The sequence below is a fragment of the Misgurnus anguillicaudatus genome, chromosome 12 (assembly GCF_027580225.2).
Source record: "Misgurnus anguillicaudatus chromosome 12, ASM2758022v2, whole genome shotgun sequence".
NCBI classification, from domain to species: domain Eukaryota; kingdom Metazoa; phylum Chordata; class Actinopteri; order Cypriniformes; family Cobitidae; genus Misgurnus; species Misgurnus anguillicaudatus.
The window spans coordinates 37311997-37336346 of record NC_073348.2 but is presented as its reverse complement, the minus strand read 5'-3'; the positions used below and the strand labels follow the sequence as shown (position 1 = coordinate 37336346).

Genomic DNA, 24350 nt, shown 5'->3' with positions numbered 1-24350 from the left:
AATGCCCTTCTGAATGATCAAAATATATAATGCACTGTAAAATAAAAAGTATTTGTTAAATGCTTAAAGTTTTTTTGAATTCTAAATATTATAAATGAAGAGTTTCGTTGCAAAACGAGATAAATCCATTTTTTAACATTTTTGTCAAAACATGTTTATTATTATGTTATCATGTTATTATTTAGTTTTTGGTGCTACTTAGCTGTATTTTTTAACTTATGAATGTTTAAATCAAAACAAACCAACTGCAGTTGAACTGAAATTAATTGGAATGCACAACCAAAAAACGCGATTTCTGAACAATTAAAAAAACGGTGGTTATCTTGTTTTGCAACGAAACTCTTCAAATAAAATCTCTGGGTTTACCATATCTTGCATCTTCATGTCTGTTGTCTCAGAATGTACCGGACCTTTAGGGATGGAAGGAGGGATCATTTCGAATCAGCAGATAACGGCGTCCTCCACACATCGCCCTCTGTTCGGCCTGCAGAAGTGGTTTCCGTACTTCGCCCGACTTAACAAGAAAGGTCTCGTCAATGCCTGGAGCGCAGCCGAAGGCGATCGATATCCGTGGATTCAGATAAATAGACCTCGTTTGGACTGCATTATCCTGTCAATCTTTCTAATTCAAAGTCGACATGAAATTGACCACAACATTTGTGTCCATTCACTCTCTGCTATTGTGAATCACTGGTGCATGTTATTCTGCGCTTTATACAAAGTGACTCACAGACAGTGCATCACAAGCTATACATTTTATCAGTATCAAACCCATGACCTTTGCATTTTCAAAAGTTTATTTTGCTACACAAAATTGAATTTTTCAGTTTAGATTTTTTCTTGGGCCATCATTGTCTCCAACACAGCAGGTTCTGACGGGGATAAATTATCGCCCCACAGGACTTCATTCATTCATCTCATGAGCTGAGGTGGTTGATTTTGTGCTGTCTTCTCGCAGATAAATCTTCAGCGCAGGATGAGGGTGACCGGACTCATAACGCAAGGAGCCAAGCGAATCGGGAGTCCGGAGTATGTGAAGTCATATAAAGTAGCATGCAGTGAAGATGGAAAGGCCTGGAGCATGTTTAAAGTCAAGGGCACGGATGAGGACATGGTAAGACGGGACACAGCGTTCGTTCCGGATGGGATGAGAGAGCCTGTGGGGATCATTTTAAATTAAGAAACTGATTTTTATTATTAGACTATTCTCATCTCTTAAAAATAAAGGTCTTTGTCTGGCAGTATGGCTCCAAACAAAACCTTTAACATTCAAGTTCTGTTTTGCAAAATGTTCTATAAAATCTATTATTAACCTGTTTGTAAATGATCACAAAACCTTATAAGTGACCCTGAATCACAAAACCAGTCTTAAGTAACACAGGTATACTTGTAGTAATACATTGTATGGGTCAAAATGATTTTCTTTTATGACAAAAATCACATTAAATAGATCAATGCAGATTTGTGACGTTTCTTTGTATTTTTATGTACAGATATTCACTGGAAACACTGATAACAGCGGCCCATCTGCCAACTCATTCAGCCCACCGATCGAAGCGCAGTACATTCGCATTTACCCACAAGTCTGCAGAAAACACTGCACGCTGCGAATGGAGCTGCTTGGCTGTGAACTGACAGGTCTGAGTCTTTTTATATTTTTAGTCTTTTTTATCAAAGACAAAGGTGAGAATTGAGGAGCTGAGATACAAACGCCGCTAAGCGACACAATCATACGTCAAAAATTAGATAATGAGTGCGTTAACATGCACAGAATAATCTCATGGAAATTTGTGTTATAGTCACGAAATATTTGATTAATTTATTTGTGTTATTAACATGATTTTCCTCTGTTTTTCGTGCCACTGGAGCATGAATGTCTTTTGCATGTCACTCACCATAAATTTCTATAAATAATTTTCGTGTCTGTGGCACGACTTTCTTTATCGTGTCATTTTATATTTTGTTTTTCTCATTGTTTTTTCCTTTTTTTTACCTTTGTTGCTTGGGGTTAGAATCACTTTCTGCGACATCCTAACCCCAACCCCAACTCCAGGCGAGAATAGTTTTAAAAGTGGAAGAAAAACATGTAGAAACCACATAAAATTGCATCCTAACACAAACCCCGAATCTAACCCTAAGCCCAAGCGACGATTTAAAAATAGTAAAAAACAATGAGAAAAAAAATAAAATGACATGAAAGTCGTGCCACAGACACAAAAAAAAAACTGCAGAAAATCGTGTCAATAACATGAATAAATTGATCAAATATTTTGTGACTATAACACGACTTGCCTGCGGATAACTATAAAAAAAATCAACTTATTATAGAAACCTGTTTTCACGCATTTACATGCAAATCAATAAACCGGCTATGCAGAAAACTGTATTAACATGGGATTTTGACGTTGCTGCCTATAGTATTGTACATGTAGTAATTCAAAAAGCCGACGGGAAATCTGTCTTAAGCTATACTGCTGTATCTCTTCTGAGGTCGAGCGCAGACTTTTATGCGTTACTTTTTATTTCCATGCAGACACATGCGCATATGAACAAAACTGCGAGAAAGCTGTTAAGGTGTTTACATGCAACGCAAAATCAGGGTAAAAAGCAAAAATAAACTACCTGTGCCGATCGGTTTTTGCTTAAGCAGTTTATGGGCTTTCCCCAATAAAAGAAAAGCGTTTTATGTGTTTACATGACCCCACACACTTTCAGTTTATTAAAGGTGCAGTGTGGAAATTTTAGCGGCATCTAGTGGTGAGGTTGCGAATTGCAGCCGATGGCGTAGTCCACTGCTCACCACTTGCTTTTGAAACACATAGAGAAGCTACGGTAGTTGTCACCGTACAAACATGTCATCTTCGGAGACAACTTGGGAAAAAAAATTGTCCGTTAAGGGCTTCTGTAGAAAAATGGGAGCACAAAATGGCAACTTCCATGTAAGGGGACCCTCTTTGTATGTAGATAAAAAGGTCTCGTTCTAAGGTAATAAACACATAACGGTTCATTATGAAAGGTCTTTGTACACCCCTGATAATATAGTTTTGTATATTATTTTGGATTTCTGTCAAGAGATCCTTCTAAAAATTACATACTCCACCTTTAAGCATAATCGGCGAAAGACTGCATGTAAACGCACTCAATGTATTAACCAAATGCTTTCGGGCCACGTATAAAAACGCGTGGAAAACGTTAGGCGCATAGTTTCTTATCACATGACCTGCGGTGCGCTTGGGGCATTCTGAAAAGTTGAGATGTTTTTTACTGAAAAAAATTAGCGCGTCGCACCGCGTCACTTCCATTATGAGTGCGCAGAGCGCGCACCTACATTTGAAATAACGAACTTGAGTGCGCAAAAGATGCAATATGTGAAAGGCCCCTTATACGGTTATTAAATACTTTCGCTTCAAATCCACTTAATCCTGCCCACAGGCCAATCAGAAATACCACTTTGTTTGGCAAAATCCATTAAGAGTTTGCAAAAAAAAAGCTAATTTACCAGAAAACGTGAGATGTACTGATATGTAGAGGGTTTTTCATCGAAGCTCTTCAATTACATCCAGAGTCTTTATTATTGTTTTTCCAAGGATGCTCGGAGCCCATGGGGATGAAAAACGGACACATTCAGGACCATCAGATCACCTCCTCCAGTGTGTTTCATACCCTAAACATGGACATGTTCTCCTGGGAACCCTCCAAGGCCAGACTGGACAAACAGGGCAAGGTCAACGCATGGACTTCAGCTTACAACGACCAATCGCAGTGGCTGCAGGTAAATAAAAGTATACACGGTACAGTGGAATTACAATACCTTCATTTATATGCTGATGTTAAATCTTACACTCTTTGAAATTGTAGGGTATGCCAAAGACAATAGTCCCTTTCACACATACAGTCTTTACTGGTAATTTACTGGTAAATTGCAGTTAACATGTCATGTGTGAACAGAAAACTTTCCGGTAAATCAGTGCTCCCAATTTACCAGTAAGACAGGTTGTAAGATTAACGGTAATTTGCCGGTAAGCGCTGTGTGTGAACGAAAAATATAGCATTACCGGCATTTAGATGACGTCAGACCGCGCTGACAGATCAGAAAGCCAATCAGAAAGTTTTTTATACAGGTGACGCGGTTTCCCCCAGACTGTTTACGGACGTTTCCACACACATGTTGCTTAAAAGTCGAGCACACCTGAAGTTAACATCCACATTTCTTCACCAAAGTTGTTTAAAACAGCTTACCATCTAATTGCCAAATTGCCGACGTCCGTAGCACACCATCTGTGAAGCCTAATGTGCAAATGCGCAGGTTCCGTTTGACGCCGCCTAACGCAATGTTGTTTGGTCACGAGCAATTTCGCAACCGTTTGCCACAGATGTGAAAACAACAAAATACGGACCGTGGATATTAAGTCATAACCCGCCGTTTACAAATACGACACGGACGGAGCTCGCCGGCCGCGCGCCACAGGTAACTTCCGCTTTCTCTCCGAGTTTACTGGTATTTTGATACTGATGTGTGAATTATGTCTTACTGGTAAAAAGACGGATTGTCACTGCATATGTGAACAGCACATTTTTGTATTTACTGGTAAATTCATTCTGGTAAATTCATGGTAATTTACCAGAATTACTGTGTGAAAGAGGCTATAGTCACAAAAGTCATTTCAGCCTATAAAATCATTTAGCGATACAATTATTATTATACAAATATATCTTTTTTGGGGGGGGATGTTAGGTTTGCCACAATATAAAACCATTGCAATAAATGCAACCCCTGACTTTTCGTTGTACTTGGAACACATTTATCTTCATGCAATCGATAGATTGATCTTTCATTTTACCTATAATCCTCCATGCACACACTTCTCTAGGTCAACATGGGGTTAAACTTCACCTCAATGTCACTAACATCACAAATCAAACTGTTAATGCTTTCATTAATGGCATAAAAACCATTAAACTGAACATGTTTTTAGATTTGAGGGCTGTTATGTCTTTAAATAGACTACCAAGGTCAACAAATTGGATCCGGGAGACCAACCTAATATATGTATCACATTACACCTGCATGCTCGCAAAGCTGAGCTTAGCCAATCAGAGTCTCCTATGAGATTGCACAACTGCTGTGAATGCTTCTCACGTAAGTTCAGGTCAGGATACACAACACGAGTCCTCATGAAATAATCATACAGAAGCAGTGAAAGCGAGAAAGAGGAAGTATGAATTACTTAAAATATGGGATATACAGAAACATTAAAGGATTCAAATTTAATTCATAGTTTAGGATCAAGATTAGTTGCGTTGCGAGTGATAGTGATGAACATCATATGAAGGACCTCCACTGTTGAGAGGAAAGCTGTGATTTACTGTGACGTTCATCACCTAGCACTAAATTCAGGTGGTATTAAAGCGACAAGAGCCTGAGGGAAGGTGCCACCAAAGCAGGTTTAAGATTTGTTTGGCCATCAAACACCTCTTTGGTCGATCGCAGAGGTATAACCTACTTTAAAATGACACTTTCATGTCTACACTGCAAGCGGCTGGTGCAGCATGTCTCAGTTTCTATTTCTGACATGCTTCACAAACACTTCATTTCTTCTGTACAGGTTTTATTTGACTCAAGTCTCACAATCAATAGTTTAATTTTGACAGTGTAGACAAGAGTTGAGTCCAAAAGCAAACGTTATCATTCATGCATCTGACAGATTACTTTATCTAAGGGACTTGCAGTGCATTCAAGCTATACATTTTTTATCAGTCTGTGTTCCCTGGGGATCGATCCCATGGCCTTTGTGTTACTAACGCAATGCTCTACCAGTTGAGCTACAGGAGCACTAGTTGTGTAAAATGTTTTTATAATACCGTCTCTCTCTCACAGGTGGACTTGCTGATTGCCACTAAAATCACAGGAATTATTACCCAGGGAGCTAAAGACTTTGGGCGTGTACAGTTCGTTGGTTCTTATAAACTGGCGTTCAGTAATGATGGAGAGCGCTGGTTCATATATCAGGATGAAAAACAGCGGAAGGACAAGGTGGGACCCTTTGATTTATCCAGCACTTTGCAGCGCATGTCGACATACCTGCTTTCAGTAAATTTACAACGGTAGCCGTATTCTCCAGCAAAACATCAGGAGCAACACTTGAGAAGCTCAGATCCAAAAGCCGCTAAACACCTCCTAGGTCAAAAATGAAATAACGAATTATAACCAAATGCTCTCGGGGCGTATCATACGTTCTTAATTCTTAAAGCTCCCATAACATACGTTTTTTTGCATATGTGATGTTAATCTTGAGTACCTATAGAGTAGTATTATCTCCAAAAGGCTTATCAGATTTATAAAATACAGATCAGCTTTACCGATTCTTTCCGATGATGCACGGAAGGAGGAGTCACGAGCTGCGGGAGGAGCGAGTCAAGAGTCATGCAACACTTTATACAACACTAGATAACTTATGATTCACTACATGTTTGTGCCGTTTATATTAATATGCACTTAAGTGCCGATTTCCAAAATAACACAGAAATCTTACTTACCGCCTGCAACTCATGAACCGGTTGGGACTTTTCAACAAAATCCAGCTTTAAACACTAACACGCAAAACTCCGCTACCCCGGATAAACAAACTTTGACTTTTTTCCATAAGGCTGGCTTTCTTCTCCTTACATTCAAAAACACACTTTCTTCTTTCTTCATGAGTATGATATAAAAAAGCTGTCACGCAAAGTGATGCCTGTGACTTCTAGCGTCCACGGTTCTCGCTCTACCGCTAATTGACGTGCGGGCGTGCTTTTCCGGGGGAAGTGCCCATAAAAATAAATGATAAGTTACGTCTTCCCATGATACGTAAGATGTTCCCGTATTTAAAAAAAAAACTTTAAAACAATTAAGCAATTGAGAAAAGAGCTATATAAATAAAATTGAATTGAATATGTTTATTCAATACTTTCGCTTCAAATCTGCTTAATCTTGACCTCCAATCCATTAGGAGTCTGATAAAAAAATGCTAATTTACAAGACAACATGTCAGACGCACTTGGTTTTACATCTGAGCTCTTCAATTAATATTTGCGTTAACCACAGTCAGCAACTGATAAAATGACAGAAAGATTTATATTAGTTCATTTACAGAATGATAATAATAAAAACAAAAAAATTTAAATGAAATGTTTATACATTTAATAGTAAATTAGATATGAAGTATGTTTTATGATACGTTTATGTTAATTATTTAATAATAAAATTTACTATAAAATTAGTAATATACTTTACATTTGTTTTAAATATATTTTTACCTTTTATAAGGATTTTAAAAGTTTTCTATAAAAATGAATTCATTTTAAAAAGTAAAATATACTGCCACCCACTCCCAGACATAATAAAAGACGACATCAGCAGGAGCCAAGAGAAAATTTGAAGCTCTCAGCATTTTGAGACAATCTTCAACCTCTAGCTGAAGTTATCACCTCTATGCTTCCCGGCCAAATTGGCGGCCAAAAGCTTTTCTCAGCATGTAAACTCCAGCAAGAATCCATTTATGAGGGAGAAGTGCTGTCTGCAGAGTCAAACATCATAATTTTTACTCTTATATATATATATATATATATATATATATATATATATATATATATATATATATATATATATATATATATATATATATATAGGGTTGGGAAACCTGTGCTGAAATAATGCATTAAATCGTGGCTTGCTGGAATCACAGCTTGCAATTTTTACCTAGTGGATAACAAAAGGCCAAAAAAATTCATAGACTGACAGTGATGGACAGACCCAGAACTAGCAGCCACTTACAACACTTACATTACAGAAGCTTCAGGAATGTGTGGTTTGGGCAGACACGAGTCAACACCACTCAGGCAAATTTGCTAAATGAAAATGAAGGCCAAGATCTTTTTACAATTACATGCACATAGTGATGTACTTCTTGTAACACTTCCCACAGTAAATAATACACACCTTATTTAAAGCGCACAGATTTGATCGTGGGTATGCAGAAATCCACGACAACATTCATATTTTTAAAACACTCTTTGAAAAGTTGTGGAAAAGTGCATATAGCGCCCCGTCGGGGTCTGAGCAGTCATATGCACATTTGCTTTTCTGAGTATTGCAGATTTTTGGAAAATAAGCCTTTCTTGCCACTCACAAAGGATGTGGATGTTGGCAGACACTCTTTATATGTCAATGACATGAATTACGCATTGTTCACATTTGAGGCGATCCAAAACTGTTCAACTACACACCAATTTAGGGATGGGACGGTATGAAAATTTCATATCATGATTATAGTGACCAAAGTTATCACGGTTATCAATATTATCATGGTTTTGTTAAAATGAGATGGAAATGTTCAAAAAGAACTGATAAACACACTGAAACATTGAAACAAGTTTTATTTTTGAAAATTACAATTTAATATTTCATGTCCCTGAAATTATTTTTGTGGTAAAAAAAACAAATCTGTTTAATAAGTTTACCATGAATGAATACAATACATCGTCCTTTAAATGCACTGCAAAAAAAAAAAAAAAAATCACGAAAAAAATTTCTTAATTAGAAAATTCTTAAATTAAGATGTTTTTTCTTGATGAGCAAAATGACCCAAAAAATAAGTCTAGTTTTTAGACCAAGAGTAACAAATTTAAGTGATTTTGTGAATAAAAAAAGCAAAAAAATCTGCCAATGGGGTAAGCAAATTTTTATTGAATTTTTATTGAATTTAGTGTTTAAGAAAAATGTTCAAGATTTTTTTGCTTCCCATTGGCAGATTTTTTTTTTGCTAGTTTTATGCACAAAATCACTTAAATTTGATATTTTTGGTCTAAAAACTACTTATTTTCTTGGGTTGTTTTGCTTATCAAGAAAAAGCATCTTAATTTAAGAATTTTGAGATACTTTTACTGAAAACAAGACCAAAATACTAAGAATTTTTTTTCTTAAATAATTTTTTGCAGTGTGCCTTCTTGTGCAAAAAAACTATGTTGCATGTGCGTGCCTCCTTCAAACTGATTCTGGTTGGACAGGATTTACTGCGAGTTTTCAAAATCACGGTAATCAAACACGGTTGTAATGATAATTAGATTTTAAACGATAATACTAACCGTCAGGACATTTTATCGTGGTTAATCGTGAAACCGGTAATCGTCCCATCCCTACACCAATTCAAGATTTATAGATTGTCTGAAAGTGATCCATACATGCGTTTTCTGTGCGTACTGTGTGTTCATTGTATCACACGTACGCACTTTGAGAATTGTTCATAAGATCAAATTTAGGACGCTTTCTACGCAGCGCTTTATAGATTTCACATCTGGAATTGATCCGTATGTGCGGTTTTTTTTTTTGTGCATACTGTATGTTTGTATCACACGTACGCACTTTGAGAATTGTTCGTATGATCAAATTTAGGACGTTTTCTATTAAACACTTTTATAGATTTCACATCTCGAAGTGATCCCTATGTGCGTTTTTTTTTTGTGTGCATACTGTATGTTTGTATTACACATACGCACTTTAATAATTGTTCATAAGATCAAATCTAGGACGCTTTTTTTATAGATTTCACATCTGGAAGTGATCCGTATGTGCGTTTTCTGTGCGTACTGTATGTTTGTATCACATGTACGCACTTTGAGAAATGATCATGTAAGGGACTCACAGATCGTAAGATCAAATTTAGGACCCTTTCTACGCAGCGTTTTATAGATTTCATATCTGAAAGTGATCCGTATGTGTGTTTTCTGTGCGTACTTGTTTGTATCACATGTACGCACTTTGAGAATTGTTCATAAGATCAAATTTAGGACGCTTTCTACGCAGCGCTTTATAGATTTCACATCTGGAATTGATCCGTATGTGCGGTTTTTTTTTGTGCATACTGTATGTTTGTATCACACGTACGCACTTTGAGAATTGTTCGTATGATCAAATTTAGGACGTTTTCTATTAAACACTTTTATAGATTTCACATCTGGAAGTGATCTGTATGTGCGTTTTTTTTGTGTGCGTACTGTATGTTTGTATTACAAATACGCACTTTGAGAAATGATCGTAAGATTAAATTTAGGGCGGTGTCTACGCAGCGCTTTTATAAATTTCACATCTGAAAGTGATCCACACGTGTGTTTTCTGTGCGTACTGTATTTTTGTAACACACGTACACACTTTGAGAATGGTTTGTAAGATCAAATTTAGGATGCTTTCTATGCAGTGCTTTTATAGATTTCACATCTGGAAGTGATCTGTATGTGCGTTTTTTTTTTTTGTGCATTATGCATGTTTATATCACATGTACGCACTTTGAGAATTATTCATAAGATCAAATTTAGGACGCTTTCTACGCAGGGCTTTATAGATTTCATATCTGAAAGTGATCTATATGTGCGTTTTCGTTGTGTACTGAATGTTTGTATCACACGTTACGCACTTTGAGAATTGTGCGTAAGATCAAATTTAGTATGTTTTCTATTAAACACTTTAATAGATTTCACATCTGGACGTGATCCCTATGTGCATTTTTTTTTGTGCATACTGTATGTTTGTATCACACGTACGCACTTTGAGAATTGTTCGTAAGATCAAATTTAGGACGTTTTCTATTAAACACTTTTATAGATTTCACATCTGGAAGTGATCCCTATGTGCGTTTTTTTTGTGTGCATACTGTATGTTTGTATTACACATACGCAATTTAATAATTGTTCATAAGATCAAATTTAGGATGCTTTCTACGCAGCACTTTTATAGATTTCACATCTGGAAGTGATCCGTAAGTGCGTTTTCTGTGCGTACTGTATGTTTGTATTACACGTACGCACTTTGAGAAATGATCATGTAAGGGACTCACAGATCGTTAGATCAAATTTAGGACGGTTTCTACGCAGTGCTTTTATAGATTTCACATCTGGAAGTGCTCCGTACGTGTGTTTTTTTTTGTGCGTACTGTATGTTTGTATCACACGTACGCATTTTGAAAATTGTTCATAAGATCAAATTTAGGACGCTTTCTACGCAGCACTTTATAGATTTTATATCTGATAGTGATCTGTATGTTCGTTTTTTGTGCATACTGTATGTTTGTATCACACGTACGAACTTTGAGAATTGTTCGTAAGATCAAATTTAGGACCCTTTCTATGCAGGGCTTTTATAGATTTCACATATGGAAGTGATCCGTACGTGCGTTTTTTTTTTGTGCGTACTGTATGTTTGTATCACACGTACGCATTTTGAAAATTGTTCATAAGATCAAATTTAGGACGCTTTCTATGCAGCGCTTTATAGATTTCATATCTGAAAGTGATCCGTATGTGCGTTTTCGTTGTGTACTGAATGTTTGGATCACACGTACGCACTTTGAGAATTGTTCGTAAGATCAAATTTAGTACGTTTTCTATTAAACACTTTTATAGATTTCACATCTGGAATTGATCCCTATGTGTGTTTTTTTTTTGTGCGTACTGTATGTTTGTATCACACGTACGCACTTTGAGAATTGTTTGTAAGATCAAATTTAGGACGTTTTCTATTAAACACTTTTATAGATTTCACATCTGGAAGTGATCCCTATGTGCGTTTTTTTTGTGTGCATACTGTATGTTTGTATTACACATACGCAATTTAATAATTGTTCATAAGATCAAATTTAGGATGCTTTCTACGCAGCACTTTTATAGATTTCACATCTGGAAGTGATCCGTAAGTGCGTTTTCTGTGCGTACTGTATGTTTGTATTACACGTACGCACTTTGAGAAATGATCATGTAAGGGACTCACAGATCGTTAGATCAAATTTAGGACGGTTTCTACGCAGTGCTTTTATAGATTTCACATCTGGAAGTGCTCCGTACGTGTGTTTTTTTTTGTGCGTACTGTATGTTTGTATCACACGTACGCATTTTGAAAATTGTTCATAAGATCAAATTTAGGACGCTTTCTACGCAGCACTTTATAGATTTTATATCTGATAGTGATCTGTATGTTCGTTTTTTGTGCATACTGTATGTTTGTATCACACGTACGAACTTTGAGAATTGTTCGTAAGATCAAATTTAGGACCCTTTCTATGCAGGGCTTTTATAGATTTCACATCTGGAAGTGATCCGTACGTGCGTTTTTTTTTGTGCGTACTGTATGTTTGTATCACACGTACGCATTTTGAAAATTGTTCATAAGATCAAATTTAGGACGCTTTCTATGCAGCGCTTTATAGATTTTATATCTGAAAGTGATCCATATGTTCGTTTTCTGTGCGTACTGTATGTTTGTATTACACGTACACACTTTGAGAATGGTTTGTAAGATCAAATTTAGGGCGCTTTCTACGCAGCGCTTTTATAGATTTCACATCTGGAAGAGAGATGTACGTGCGTTTTCTGTGCATACACATGCATACGCATTATACTACATTATCGATTTGCTGTCACTTAGCTATGTTGCATGTTTGATTCGGCAAATGTTAATTATCATCCTTTAAGCAGAAAGTGTTATTTCACATTTTCAATCAAATTCTGTAAATGCAAGTATAAAATGGTTTATTTTATTTAACCCACAAAAAAATGAAAGGTCAAGTTGAGTGCAGTGCATTGTGGGACACTATATTTCACACAGTTTGTACAATGGACATTTGGCAAGCTTAGTAGGTCATTTGTTTTTTATGCATGCGGAAAATTTACTTGCATAAGGTAAATTCTGAACATGGTGCAAGTCCTCTAAACACACATTAGATTTGTGTTGGATATTGTTAGTGGTCCAGTGTGGGTAATGTACTCACTGTTAATGAGAGATATTTTACTCCAGAATAACACTGAATAGATTCTCTCAGTGGACCAATCTGTGAACAACGTCCTTTATCAAGCGCTATTAAAAGACCACAGGTTAAAAGTGTATGACAGGCTCTAATCCAGCTATACACAACCTAATTTACCACCCATACAGAACATGGCCATACTTTCATGAAACATCTTTTAATACCGAAACAAATTTTTTAAAATATCACAATATATTTTTGTGTTATCAACAGATCTTCCAAGGAAACTTTGACAACGAAACGCACAGAAAGAACGAGATAGATCCGCCGATCTTCGCCCGATTCGTACGGATTGTCCCGTGGTCATGGTATGGACGCATCACAATGCGAGTGGAGCTTCTGGGATGTCCAGAAGAACAGTGAAATGTTCTTCGCTTTATGATGGACTGTCACATTTTAAACATTTTTAATGCTGATTCAATAAGCTTGGTCTTTGATTAGTAAGTAAATGATCTTTTGATTACATTTTATGAGGATTGTAATAATTTTTTGCGCTGTAAATTGTCAAGATGCTTTACAAATGTTGAAGTACTACTGCTGTCAGGTCTAAGATCTCCTGTTAGGATAGTGTATGATTTTTTTTATTTAAAAGGTTGTGAGAAGGTGAAATATTCGGTATATAGTATACGTCTTTTTTAAATGAAATCTAAATCAAAGATTGGAAAGTACATACATTTGTGAGAAGACGTACAGTATAACTTATATGTATAATATGGCTTTCACATACAGTATAAGTGAATACATACATTATTATCAATAAATAAATTAATAATTTCTTATCATGAATGATCATGTCCACATTATTCACTAAAAAATGTTTGTTCTTATAAACTTTCATCAAATTTGAAAAAACTTTGTTCCTCTAGAATGACTTTTCTTTCGTCTGACGTCAATATGCTAACCGACAAGTGCTTGAAAGACACAGCTGCACAATTTGGGAATAAATAATAATTGGGAATTATCCACTTTCATGATAAAATTAAGTCCAGTCCCACATTTTGGCCCTGTCCCAAATGGCACCAAAGTGCAAGCTCAGGTGCATATCAACAGAAAAGGGGGCGCTCATGAGCACCCTTTTAAAACCTAAAATGGTCCTGTCCCATATGGCCCACTCCGGACTTATGGAATTCCTCAGAGTCGACACTTTGATGACATCATGTTGTGCAAACCTTAGCGACCCTTGATGCGAGGCCACGAGGGTGCACCGGAGTCATATTTTGGGACAGATTCAAGCGTCACGCAAGAAATAGGAAGAGAAGTTGCCCATCAGTGTGAACTCCTCCCTTCTGTCGTCTGATTGGTCTGATTGCTCTTTCGCAAGGACTTCTGGGTTGGTAAAGTGCGCAAAGCCTGCTGCAGTGCGGGTTTCGCTGAACACTGCATCAAGGGTTCAAAGGGGGCGCTGATAGGCACACTTCGGAGTGTAAAAATTACATATGGGACACCCTACAGACTCGTAGACTAAGGGAGCACACGCAATTTAAGACCACGAGACAGGAAGTACACATAAAGTGCATCATTTGGGACAGGGACAGGGCCAATGAAGATGGACGCGCACGGGGGCGTCGATTGTAAGTCCATGAGGCCGCAAGTCCACATGAAGTGCACCATTTGGGATACAACCACAGTTGTCACTGAATTCTTCGATTGCTTAATTTTGTCCATCATTGAAGTAAACCACAGTTAATTACAGTAAAATACAAGTTCTGAATCAAACGTGTTTTTTTACATGGTTCTTTTTTAGAAAATGCTTTCTTAAAAACATAGCTACATATTTTATTATATATCACAGGACAGTTGAGTCATTAAACAGACCTAAGTACACTGCAAAAAATGATTTTCAAAAAAAAAATCTTAGAATTTACTTGTTTTCAGTGAAAAATCTAAAAATTCTTAAATTAAGATGCTTTTTCTTGATGAGCAAAACGAGCCAAGAAAATAAGTCTAGTTTTTTAGACCAAAAATATCAAATTTTATGTGATTTTGTGAATAAAACAAGCAAAAAATCTGCCAATGGGGTAGGTAAGCAAAAAACCTTGAACATTTTTCTTAAACACTAAATTCAAGAAAAATTTAAGTAAGATTTGCTTACCCCATTGCCAGATTTTTTTGCTTGTTTTATGCACAAAATCATTTAAATTTGATATTTTTGGTCTAAAAACAAGACTTAATTTTCTTGGGTTGTTTTGCTTATCAAGAAAAAGCATCTTAATTTAAGAATTTTTGTATATTTTTACTGAAAACAAGATAAAAATACTATTTTTTTCTTGAAAATCATGGATGATACTTGATCAACTATTAGGGGTCACTTTAAAAATAAAAACGTAAAATTGTTGTGGCAGACCTTTGTTCGTGTATATACAATAAGTGTGAATATGTATTGAGGTATTTCGTGTCCTTTTCATTTTTCGCTGATGGCTTCGCTTTGCACACTTCAGTAAGCACAGCGATCACATTGAGACTCTGATCTTCTCTAAAAAAAGCTTTTGGTATTCAATATTCATGCACGAAAACCAACGGTACAAAGATTGTTAAATCTCTGATAATGTACATATAAGATGGTTAAGATTCTTTTTTTGGGGAATTTGCACAGTGGCTATTGTTTGCCTGTCCAAGGTTGTTAACCAGCTTGACCAGTACCGGCAAAATCAGTTTTTTGTGAGCCAACAGTCCAGCTAACCAACTACCGAGACCAAACTGGATTAACAAGACATGTCAAATCAGCTAAAATCATACAACAGAAAGAAAAATGTCACATAAATAATCATAATAATAATAATAAATGGGATTATTGTGAACCAGTTCCATCATCCATAAGAAAATGTTATGTAAAGTCAAAATGCTGTTTAATCCTATTTATGTTTTTAACACGTTGGCAGATGATTTGCATCTCTGCACATTTAAAGTTCACACTTGAAGAAGACACATGGCTTCATTCACATGTAAACATAATCCAAACAAACAGCAGATTCGGACAGCCTGACACAACACAATAAACGACAACACAAATGAAGGAAGTGCACAGGACCAATTCAACCAATCTAGATGCTTCGGAGACATTAAAAAACACGGTTATCTCACAGCTGAAGTCTGAAGCATATCTGTGCCGATGAACATTAAAAATGCATAAAGCATCTTCAGTGTGCCTTGATAATGTCAACAGCAAAAGCAGAGCACCCAGCATTTCAAAAACCTGGAAACATGGAAACTGCTTTGCCACGTAAAGGTACAAGAAGTTAAAGGCAAAGTGTACAATTTTTGAAAGCCAATGTTGACATTTGAAATCACCTAAACATACACGGCCCTACCCCAATAGAATCTGGACCTTCTTTTGATTGACCCGCCGCACACATACGCAACCCCGGCAAGGATACCGGTTAGTAGACACGCCCCTTACTGATGATTGGCTACAAGTGTGTTTTGGTAGTGTGTTTTCAAACATTGTGCACTCCGCCTTTAATTTGAATAATTCCAAATTAAAAATCTTTTTGGTACACGCGTACTGTACGTGCACCGATGGATTTGTAACCACGTGTGCTTTACACATTGGTTGCGCATACACGTAGGAGTATGCAGGCCAAAAAAGATACTGTAATTTGTTACAATGCGCATGCATTGAACGTCTGCGTCTACATGTCCCTAGCGTCCCTACCAAATCAACGCCTTTGCATGATCAAATGCTGAGTGCTGCTCTATTTTGCATCTTGTCTAACATAAGCGGTAGGTAAATTCATTATGAAAAATGTAAAAAATAAGACAAAATTGTGAACATCATACTGCCATAGTGTGAATATTATATAATCATGTAATCCATAAAAAAGTAACAGTAGTCTGATTACGAGTATTTTAAAATGAAGTTCTTGATTTTTGGCATCTGGTTACGTAATACAGATGTCAGATACATGTAATCAGTTACTACCCAACTCTGCACCCGGGTGGAATCCTTTCTAAAGGTACACTTCTTTGTGCCCAAATGGGACATATAGGACCATTTTTAAGGGTAGCCTACCATCCCAGCGACAAAGGTAGATGTTAAATGATCAGTAAATAGACTGAAGATTGATGTTGAAATTTCCGGATAAATGCATTTGCCAAATGCATAAATGCGAAGGTCACAGGATACTCAACTAAACTGCAAAATTTCACTTTGAACAGTGCAAAGTCTATTATACTGGTGTACAAAAAAAGCACAAAAATGTTTAAAAATGTAGAGAAATAATTAATTAATTTTAAAAATATCTGATCTGTGAAGGACACATGGCACTTCAACACTGGGTGTAAATTGTAGCCATGCAAATCATTTATAAAGAGGCCAGATCTCAAGAGATGAGTCCTGACTAACAACTTCATCACCGCCTAAGCCGTAAGAGCTCATAGAAAGCACTTCAATACAGGATATTTGCAAAAGAGTCATAAAGAAATTATAATTATGGGACTCCGTTGAGAATGGCAAATCATTCAGTGTGATTTTTTAATACCACATGCAAAAAACAAGTATGCATGTGATTTCAATGAGTACATGGGTCATAATATTGATCCTACAAAGGTTCATTCATCATTTATACTGTCAATTTAACTATTAAATCAATGATGTATAAACAACAGTGATTGCAAGTGGAAAAAGTGCTGAGGTTTTGGCTTCCTTTTGAGTGAATTACGCTTACCTTTTTAAATTTCAACGTACTAAAGGAAATATGTCTAAATCTACTTATACTTACCTTCTTATTCAAATTGTTAGTATTATTCAAGTAAATAGATCACTCCATTAATTCTGTCCTAAAGAATAGCTAAAGAAAAGATGTATAGATGTATGGTTGCACTATAAGTAACAGAGAACAAGACCTCCATCTGCTGGTGACTAGAGGTAAGAACAAGTGACCAGCTAAGCAATTACTATAAGACCATGTTCATATTTATCTATAAATATTTTGAATTATAAATATTTATACATACAAATTAATAAATTACATGCACATAACCCTTAAAGTCTCAACATCTTAAATCTCTTTGTCAAAATGACTGAGACATCACGTCAATACACGCACAAACACACATAATCCAGAACAGAGATACAGGAAACAGTCATTTCTCTGTTCGCTCTGATAGCTTTGGTTTCATTCATTCAGCTGTCAATCAGACAACAAACACCAGGCACCAACCCTGGAGACAGGATGTGATGGACAATCATTTGGAAGTTGGGACAGAGCTCCTACAGACCCTTCTGTCAAAACAAAGACCCCATTCACTTGTCTGTGTGTCCACCTTATGCAAGTCAAGACAGAGCCTGCTTGACCATATCTGCATACAATAGATTCGCTTTGACCTGTATTAGTTTAATGATAATGAGATGATACCACCCTGATAGGAACGGAGAAAATTCGTGTTAATGTGGACTTCAAATTGGAACATAATACCTACTCTGGTATTTCATGTTGTCTAATTTATGTTCGTATACTTTATATAGTTGGTTTAAGACAATGAAGGTGTGATCCTGTAGCTCATTTATAGACCACTTCATGGGATTGATTTCCAGGGAGCACACATTATAAAAATGTATAGATTGAATGAACAGCAAGTTGCTTTGGATAAAGGCATCTGCCAAATTCATAAATAAACAATCGACATTAACAATAAAATAAATGTTTTTTTTTTTTAAGTATTTTGATTGAAGTGTGACATCTCTTTAGAAACGATATCCTATGAGCAACTGTAAAAAGTGTCTTATGGCTCTAAAAAAAACCTGTGGAAGTTTCCTGACACGCATTTAGCCAACTTTAGCTCAACATGGAAATCGAGACAAATATCCCGTTCATGGCATCCACAGACAGAAATTCACAGAATGTTGATTTTTGAGGCATAACTCGTTTTACTGGACAAGTTTTTGTGTAGACTGCCCGACCGGGTGTGTCTGCTGGAAAACTGCTGACTACTAAAAATAATTAACGTTAAGTTATGGAAAAACCAGTAGTAGATAAATTCCTTGTAGTCATCTTGGAATAACGGCTGAATGAAAAGTATAGAACAAAATGTGCATAAATTCACTACAAACAGAATTATGTCATTCAAACAGTCAATGAAATTCATAATATTTCACTTAAATATAGATGTTAGGGCGCACTCATATCATACCTAACCCAACCAAACTGTGCCCGAATGTGATGGTCCCTACTCCCCATTCAACATTAGGATGCAATTGTTTTGAAGAAAACAGGAAGTAAATCGCTTTCTTAAAGGGCACCTATAGTCCGATTAACGATTTTACATTTCATTTGGTGTGTAAGTGTTTATTAGTACATGTTAACGATATGCAAAAGGTACAAACCCCAAAGTAAACCATGACACAAGTTAACGTCTCCAACGAAAAATCTCTTTTCTTGGACGACAACAAACACATGGATTGTAGGCAACAGTTTACTTCCTGGGATTGGTAATGTAGTAAAGACAGACATTATCATAATTCCTCCCGCTTTGACTCACAGTCTGTAAATTAACTCCTGTTAGCATTGTATTGTGAGCGAATCTTTCAAACATGGTAAGGAGCGTCACATTTCCTGCTGACGTCAGAGGTATTCAGGCCAATCACAACATGCAGATTAGCTGGCCAATCAAGGACACAGAGCTTTTCAAATCGATGAGGTTTGCCTTTCAGGAAGAGAGTGAAATCTTGTGCTTGAACATTTTGAGTTTACTCGCTTCATTCGCACGTGTCAGCCGCGCGTGCAATTCTAGTCATCGAGACATTCACATGGAAATTCGCGTCATGGGAGGGGCTTCTGCGACTCGCTTTCTGTAATCATGTCACTACTAGAGCAAGCTCCTTATTGGTTAATGCAGCACATTTTTCCACCAAAGTTCACATTTTTCAACTCGGCAACGCTTAATTTGCGCCATTCGCGCAAACTAGACGTTCCCTTTGACTTAACATTGAAATCACTCGCGCTTGACGCCTCTACCGCGGCTGGTCTAAACGCACCATTAAAGGCTCTCTAAGCGAATCTGTGAGACGTTAGTTATTGTTGACGTTTGAAACGGAGCGTAGCTAACTCCTCCCCCTCCCTTCCGTGCTTTCATGAACGCGCCCAACCCCCACCCCCAAATCCTTTTTGTCGTTTGTTGGCTGGAATACTTTGTTTTGTTTTGTGATGCTAGGTTTGGCCACTTGTTGATATTGGCGTTTGTGAAGCCTGGGCTGTCTACAGAGATTGCGTTTTTTTACAGTTTGATCAGCGGACAGGCAGCAAGCAGATAGTGAGATGTTTCCGGGATGTAACAAAAAATGTTTTATGGTCTAAAACGCTTCAATTCGCTTAGAGCGCCTTTAAAGGTTCAGATTTTAAAGGTGCTGTGTGTACATTTTTAGTGCCATCTAGCGGTGATACTGTGAATTGCAACCAACGGCTTAGTCCACAGTTCAACCCTCCCTTTCGAAACGCATAGAGAAGCTACAGTAGTCACCACAGGACAAACACATCATTTTCTGAGACAACATAGTGCCAAAATGCACTCTGTAGAGCAATTTGTCAATTTAGGGCTAATGTAGAAACAAGTTGGCGACTTCTATGTAAGGCTGGACGAGAGTCCTGTTTTATCTGCCGTCTGTCTGACATGTGGATGTCATCTTTTCGGGCATGTGTGTTCACTGATAGATACATGAACGATCCTCTTCCTCGCTCAGCCTGAGGAGAGAAACCGTCTGTAAGAACCGAACATTGACGAATAGTTTTGCTGTTGGCAGTGGGCAACCTATGAATCAGTAACTTAATTGTGAAAAAACATCTATTTTTAAGGTGATGATTTATAATATATTTATATATTACAAATATGTTTGGCAATTTCCTCAACCTTTTCTGAAAGAACACTGTGTCATATGGAAACCAAATGGGAAACATTTCCAAAACAAAAATTGTATTAAGGTGTAATGCTGCCATTTTTGGGCACTGGTGGAAATGTCTCATAGTGTGTTTAAAGAAAATAACCAAAATAAAATTGTGACCTTATCTTTATACAAGATATTAAAAAAGCTCCCATATATAGAGTGTATAGAGAATCCATACATTCAGAGTTTTGTTTCAACTGTTTTCAAACACACATGCTTGTAATTTTAAGTAATCTTCTTCAGATGTGTTTCATTAGGGTTAAAACATAACCCTAGGAGATGAATAGCCCTGATACTGAATCATACTGTACCTGGGACTGCATGTGCATGCATAGGTCTTGTACAGTGTAAACGGAAAACCAAATTCTGTATAATTGGAAAGCAATGCTAGTTTTTATTTGTTGTTTTGTTAAAATTAGTTTAGACAATTTATAGTAGATACTCACAAAAGTCATAGCCTACATGCATGCAAATATGTTTAACAGCTTCTTAAACCCAAACGTTTCTGCTTTGCCCCCCAGCAATTCAGCAGGCTATGAAGAAAGTTAACCACCGATCTCATGGGGCTACGTATCTAAATTCCTGGAGCCTCAGTTTTTTCGTGAATGAATCAGACCTTGTGGCCAACGCACAGTACCTGCTTTCTAAGAGCAAACCTGTGCACTCGGTGCCTCGGAGAAACACAACCAGAAGACATCGTTCAATGCAGGTTTTTAGCAGAAAGGTGTCTTTGTGTGGCCTGGTTGTAAACAGCAGCGGCTTTCATGCATGCATACCAAAAATGCACATGTGTGAAGTTACTGCCCCGTCCACAAGTGGAACATGAACGCTTTTATTTCTGCCCACTTTATTAGACGGATGTTTGGAGCATGTGTTAACCCCGACCAATTTGCTTTGATGTTGAGCTCAGATGTTTCCCTGTTTATTAAAGGAGTAGTCCACCCCAAAACTGCGATCCATTGACTTGTTATAGTAGGAATAAAAATGACTATGATCAAGTCAACGGGGAACAATTTTTGGGTGAACTACTCCTTTAAATCTTGGGGCAAAGATATATGCAGTATACTATATTGACAATATACTATACAGTATAAGGAGGGATTTGATAAGTTTCTATAACTATAGTTTTACTCTAAACAATGGGCAAATCCTCAATTACAATGACAAATTTGTTTTAATGTTTGTTAAGAATTGCATGACTATTTGCATGTATTTTTTGCTTTTGCAGTTTCCACCTTCACAGTTTTTACAACAACAGCGCTATATGAAAACCAACTTGGTTACATTTTCCCTTCCAGAGCTACAAATATATGAAGGTGTAATGTTGGCAGAAATGTCCTATAAAGTGTTTAAAAATATAACTGTGACCTCATCTATATACAATGAAAATATTCCAGCCACTAAATGAGACAAGGTCATATCATGAGTTGTTTTAAGACTATTTACCATATTAGGGTAAAGTCATGACGGCATGCTTTTCTAAAAGTTAAACATTATGTAAACCACTGCAGTCAGTTCTGAATTTTGACCATATCTGGTAACACAGGACGACCCTGGATAGTTCACCCAAAAGTGAAAATTCTGTCATCATTTTTCATCCTTGTGTTGTTCTAAGTCTGTATGAATTTCTTTTTTCTGATGAAAACAAAAGAAGATATTCTGATAAATGATGGTTAGCACACAACTGATTGACTTCTAACCATTGACTTCTATAGACGTATCATCAGACGCAAATGCGATTACACATCTGAATGTAACTTATCTTCCGGTCTCTGTTTGTTTAATGGTCTGACTAGTTGCTGAAACTGAACTCTTAAACAAATACCTCGTCGCAAAATAACAAATGTTTTGGTTTCCTAAGTAATCTACGTGTTGTTTATTTTGCTTGTTATATAAATAAACTACTTTAAAAGGACTTTGTTGTTATTTATTCTTAGTGGAGTTTACCGGAAGTTACGTGTTGATCACGAAAGCTGCTTGTTTATGTTGTTACTGCTGAAACCGTCTACAGACGGTATCATCGGACGCACGTGCGTTGTCGCGATTACACATCTGAGTGTAAATTATCTTCCAGTCTCTGTTTGTTTAATGGTCTGGCTAGTGGCTAAACTGAACCCTGAAACAAACACCTCGTCGAAAATAACAAATGTTTTGGTTTCGTAAAGATGAGGGGAGACGGGGATCACTGCGACACTGTAAAAAGATTTCATAGAAATGATGCTACGTTGACACCAGCCACGGTAGAGGCGCGAGTGAAGTCAATGTGAAGACGCGTTGACGCGCGTCTGGAGGTCTCGCGGCACGAATGAGCCTATTAGCATGGCATGGTAGATGTGATTTCGCCTCGTTTGCGTGAATGGCGCGAATTGAGCGTAGCCGTGGCAAACGCGCAAGTTGAAAAATGTGAACTTTACAGAATGCGAGCGGAGTCGCAGAAACCCCTTTCATGATGTGAATTTCCACATGAATCCCTCGATGACAAGAATTTCATGCACGGCTTCATGCACGAATGAAGCAAGTAAACTCAAAATATACAAGCGGCAAACTAGACGCCGTAGGCGCGAATTTGACGCCTCAGCTGGTTGCCTGTAGATTTAAATTTACAGTATTTTAATTACCTGCAACAGTTTGTTCAAAGTTAAATGAAATTTAAACATTAGCAAGCCTTTATCTTTACAGAATAAAACTAAAATAACAGCCTCAAGCAAAGCATTCTAGGAAACAAAATCTGACGAAAAAAACGAAAAAGTTCAATGAGGATTTTTGGTTCCCAGAATGCTTTGCATGAGGCTGTTGTTTTTTATTCTGTAAAGACAAAGACTTGTTAATGTTTAATGTTCATTTAACTTTGAACAAACTGTTGCCAGTAAATAACAAATTTTAATTTACAGTAAGTTACTGGCAACCAGCTGCCAGTAATTTCTACAGAATATTTTTATAGGTTTGGCAGCCGATTTGTAGTTTACATTGTTTAAATTATATAGTACACATTTTACAGAGTAACGTCAGCTCAGTGTCGTTTTTTTATATGCTTTAGCTATGATATATGAAATAATGTAATCTACTTATTGTTTATTTTGCCTGTTATCAAAAATAAACTACTTTAAAAAGACTTTGTTGTTATTGATGCTTTGCAGAGTTTACCGAAAGTTACGTTTGCTCCACGAAAGCTGTTTGTTTATGTTGTTACTGCTAAAACCATCAATAGTAGGAAAAACAAATACAATGGAATTCAATGGGTACCGTCAACTGTGTGCCTACCATCATTTATCAAAATATTCCATAATATTAGTTTTTTGTGCTACTATGGAAGTCAATGGTTACAATTTGCTGCATGTTTACCATCCTTTATTCAAATATCTTCGTTTGTGTTTATCAGAAAAAAGAAATTCATACAGGATGAGAAAATGATGACAGAACTAATTTTTGGGTGAGCTATCCCTTTAATGGAAACACGTGACAACCTGCCCCAATCAACCCCATAGCTTTAATCTGCCGTCATGTTTGATCATTGTCTTAATGTTTACACAAATATAAGAAATGTAGTTTAAGGTGTATAATTTCCAGCAAATGCTTGAAACCAAAGTCATGGCTAAAGAAACAAGCACCCAAACATAGCCCTATTGCTAAGAAAATTGAAAAAC

General features: G+C 36.8%; 1 protein-coding gene and 1 long non-coding RNA gene across 7 annotated transcripts in view; one reads left to right on the top strand and one right to left on the bottom strand.

The window, feature by feature from the left end:
* The window catches only part of edil3b (EGF-like repeats and discoidin I-like domains 3b), a 35377-nt gene extending 21761 nt beyond the window's left edge, over positions 1–13616 (top strand). Inside the window, exons 6-11 of the mRNA XM_073874523.1 lie at positions 399–586; positions 965–1114; positions 1494–1638; positions 3588–3772; positions 5879–6034; positions 13044–13616. Of these exons, the coding sequence (XP_073730624.1) occupies positions 399–586; positions 965–1114; positions 1494–1638; positions 3588–3772; positions 5879–6034; positions 13044–13193 (974 nt within the window). The 3' untranslated portion in view covers positions 13194–13616. The remainder of the gene's footprint in view (positions 1–398; positions 587–964; positions 1115–1493; positions 1639–3587; positions 3773–5878; positions 6035–13043) is intronic.
* LOC129446543 (uncharacterized) overlaps positions 1–24350 on the bottom strand; it is a 60830-nt gene that overhangs the window by 9676 nt on the left and 26804 nt on the right. For 2 of the 6 annotated variants that reach the window (XR_012372647.1, XR_012372650.1), the window contains 4 exons: positions 6083–6178; positions 5042–5172; positions 3500–3766; positions 1026–1157 (listed from right to left, as the gene is read on the bottom strand). This is a non-coding gene — a long non-coding RNA (uncharacterized lncRNA). Of the gene's footprint in view, positions 1–1025; positions 1158–3499; positions 3767–5041; positions 5173–6082; positions 6179–24350 lie in introns of those variants that run through there. The other 4 variants (XR_012372648.1, XR_012372649.1, XR_012372652.1 and 1 more) reach the window with 4 other exon arrangements.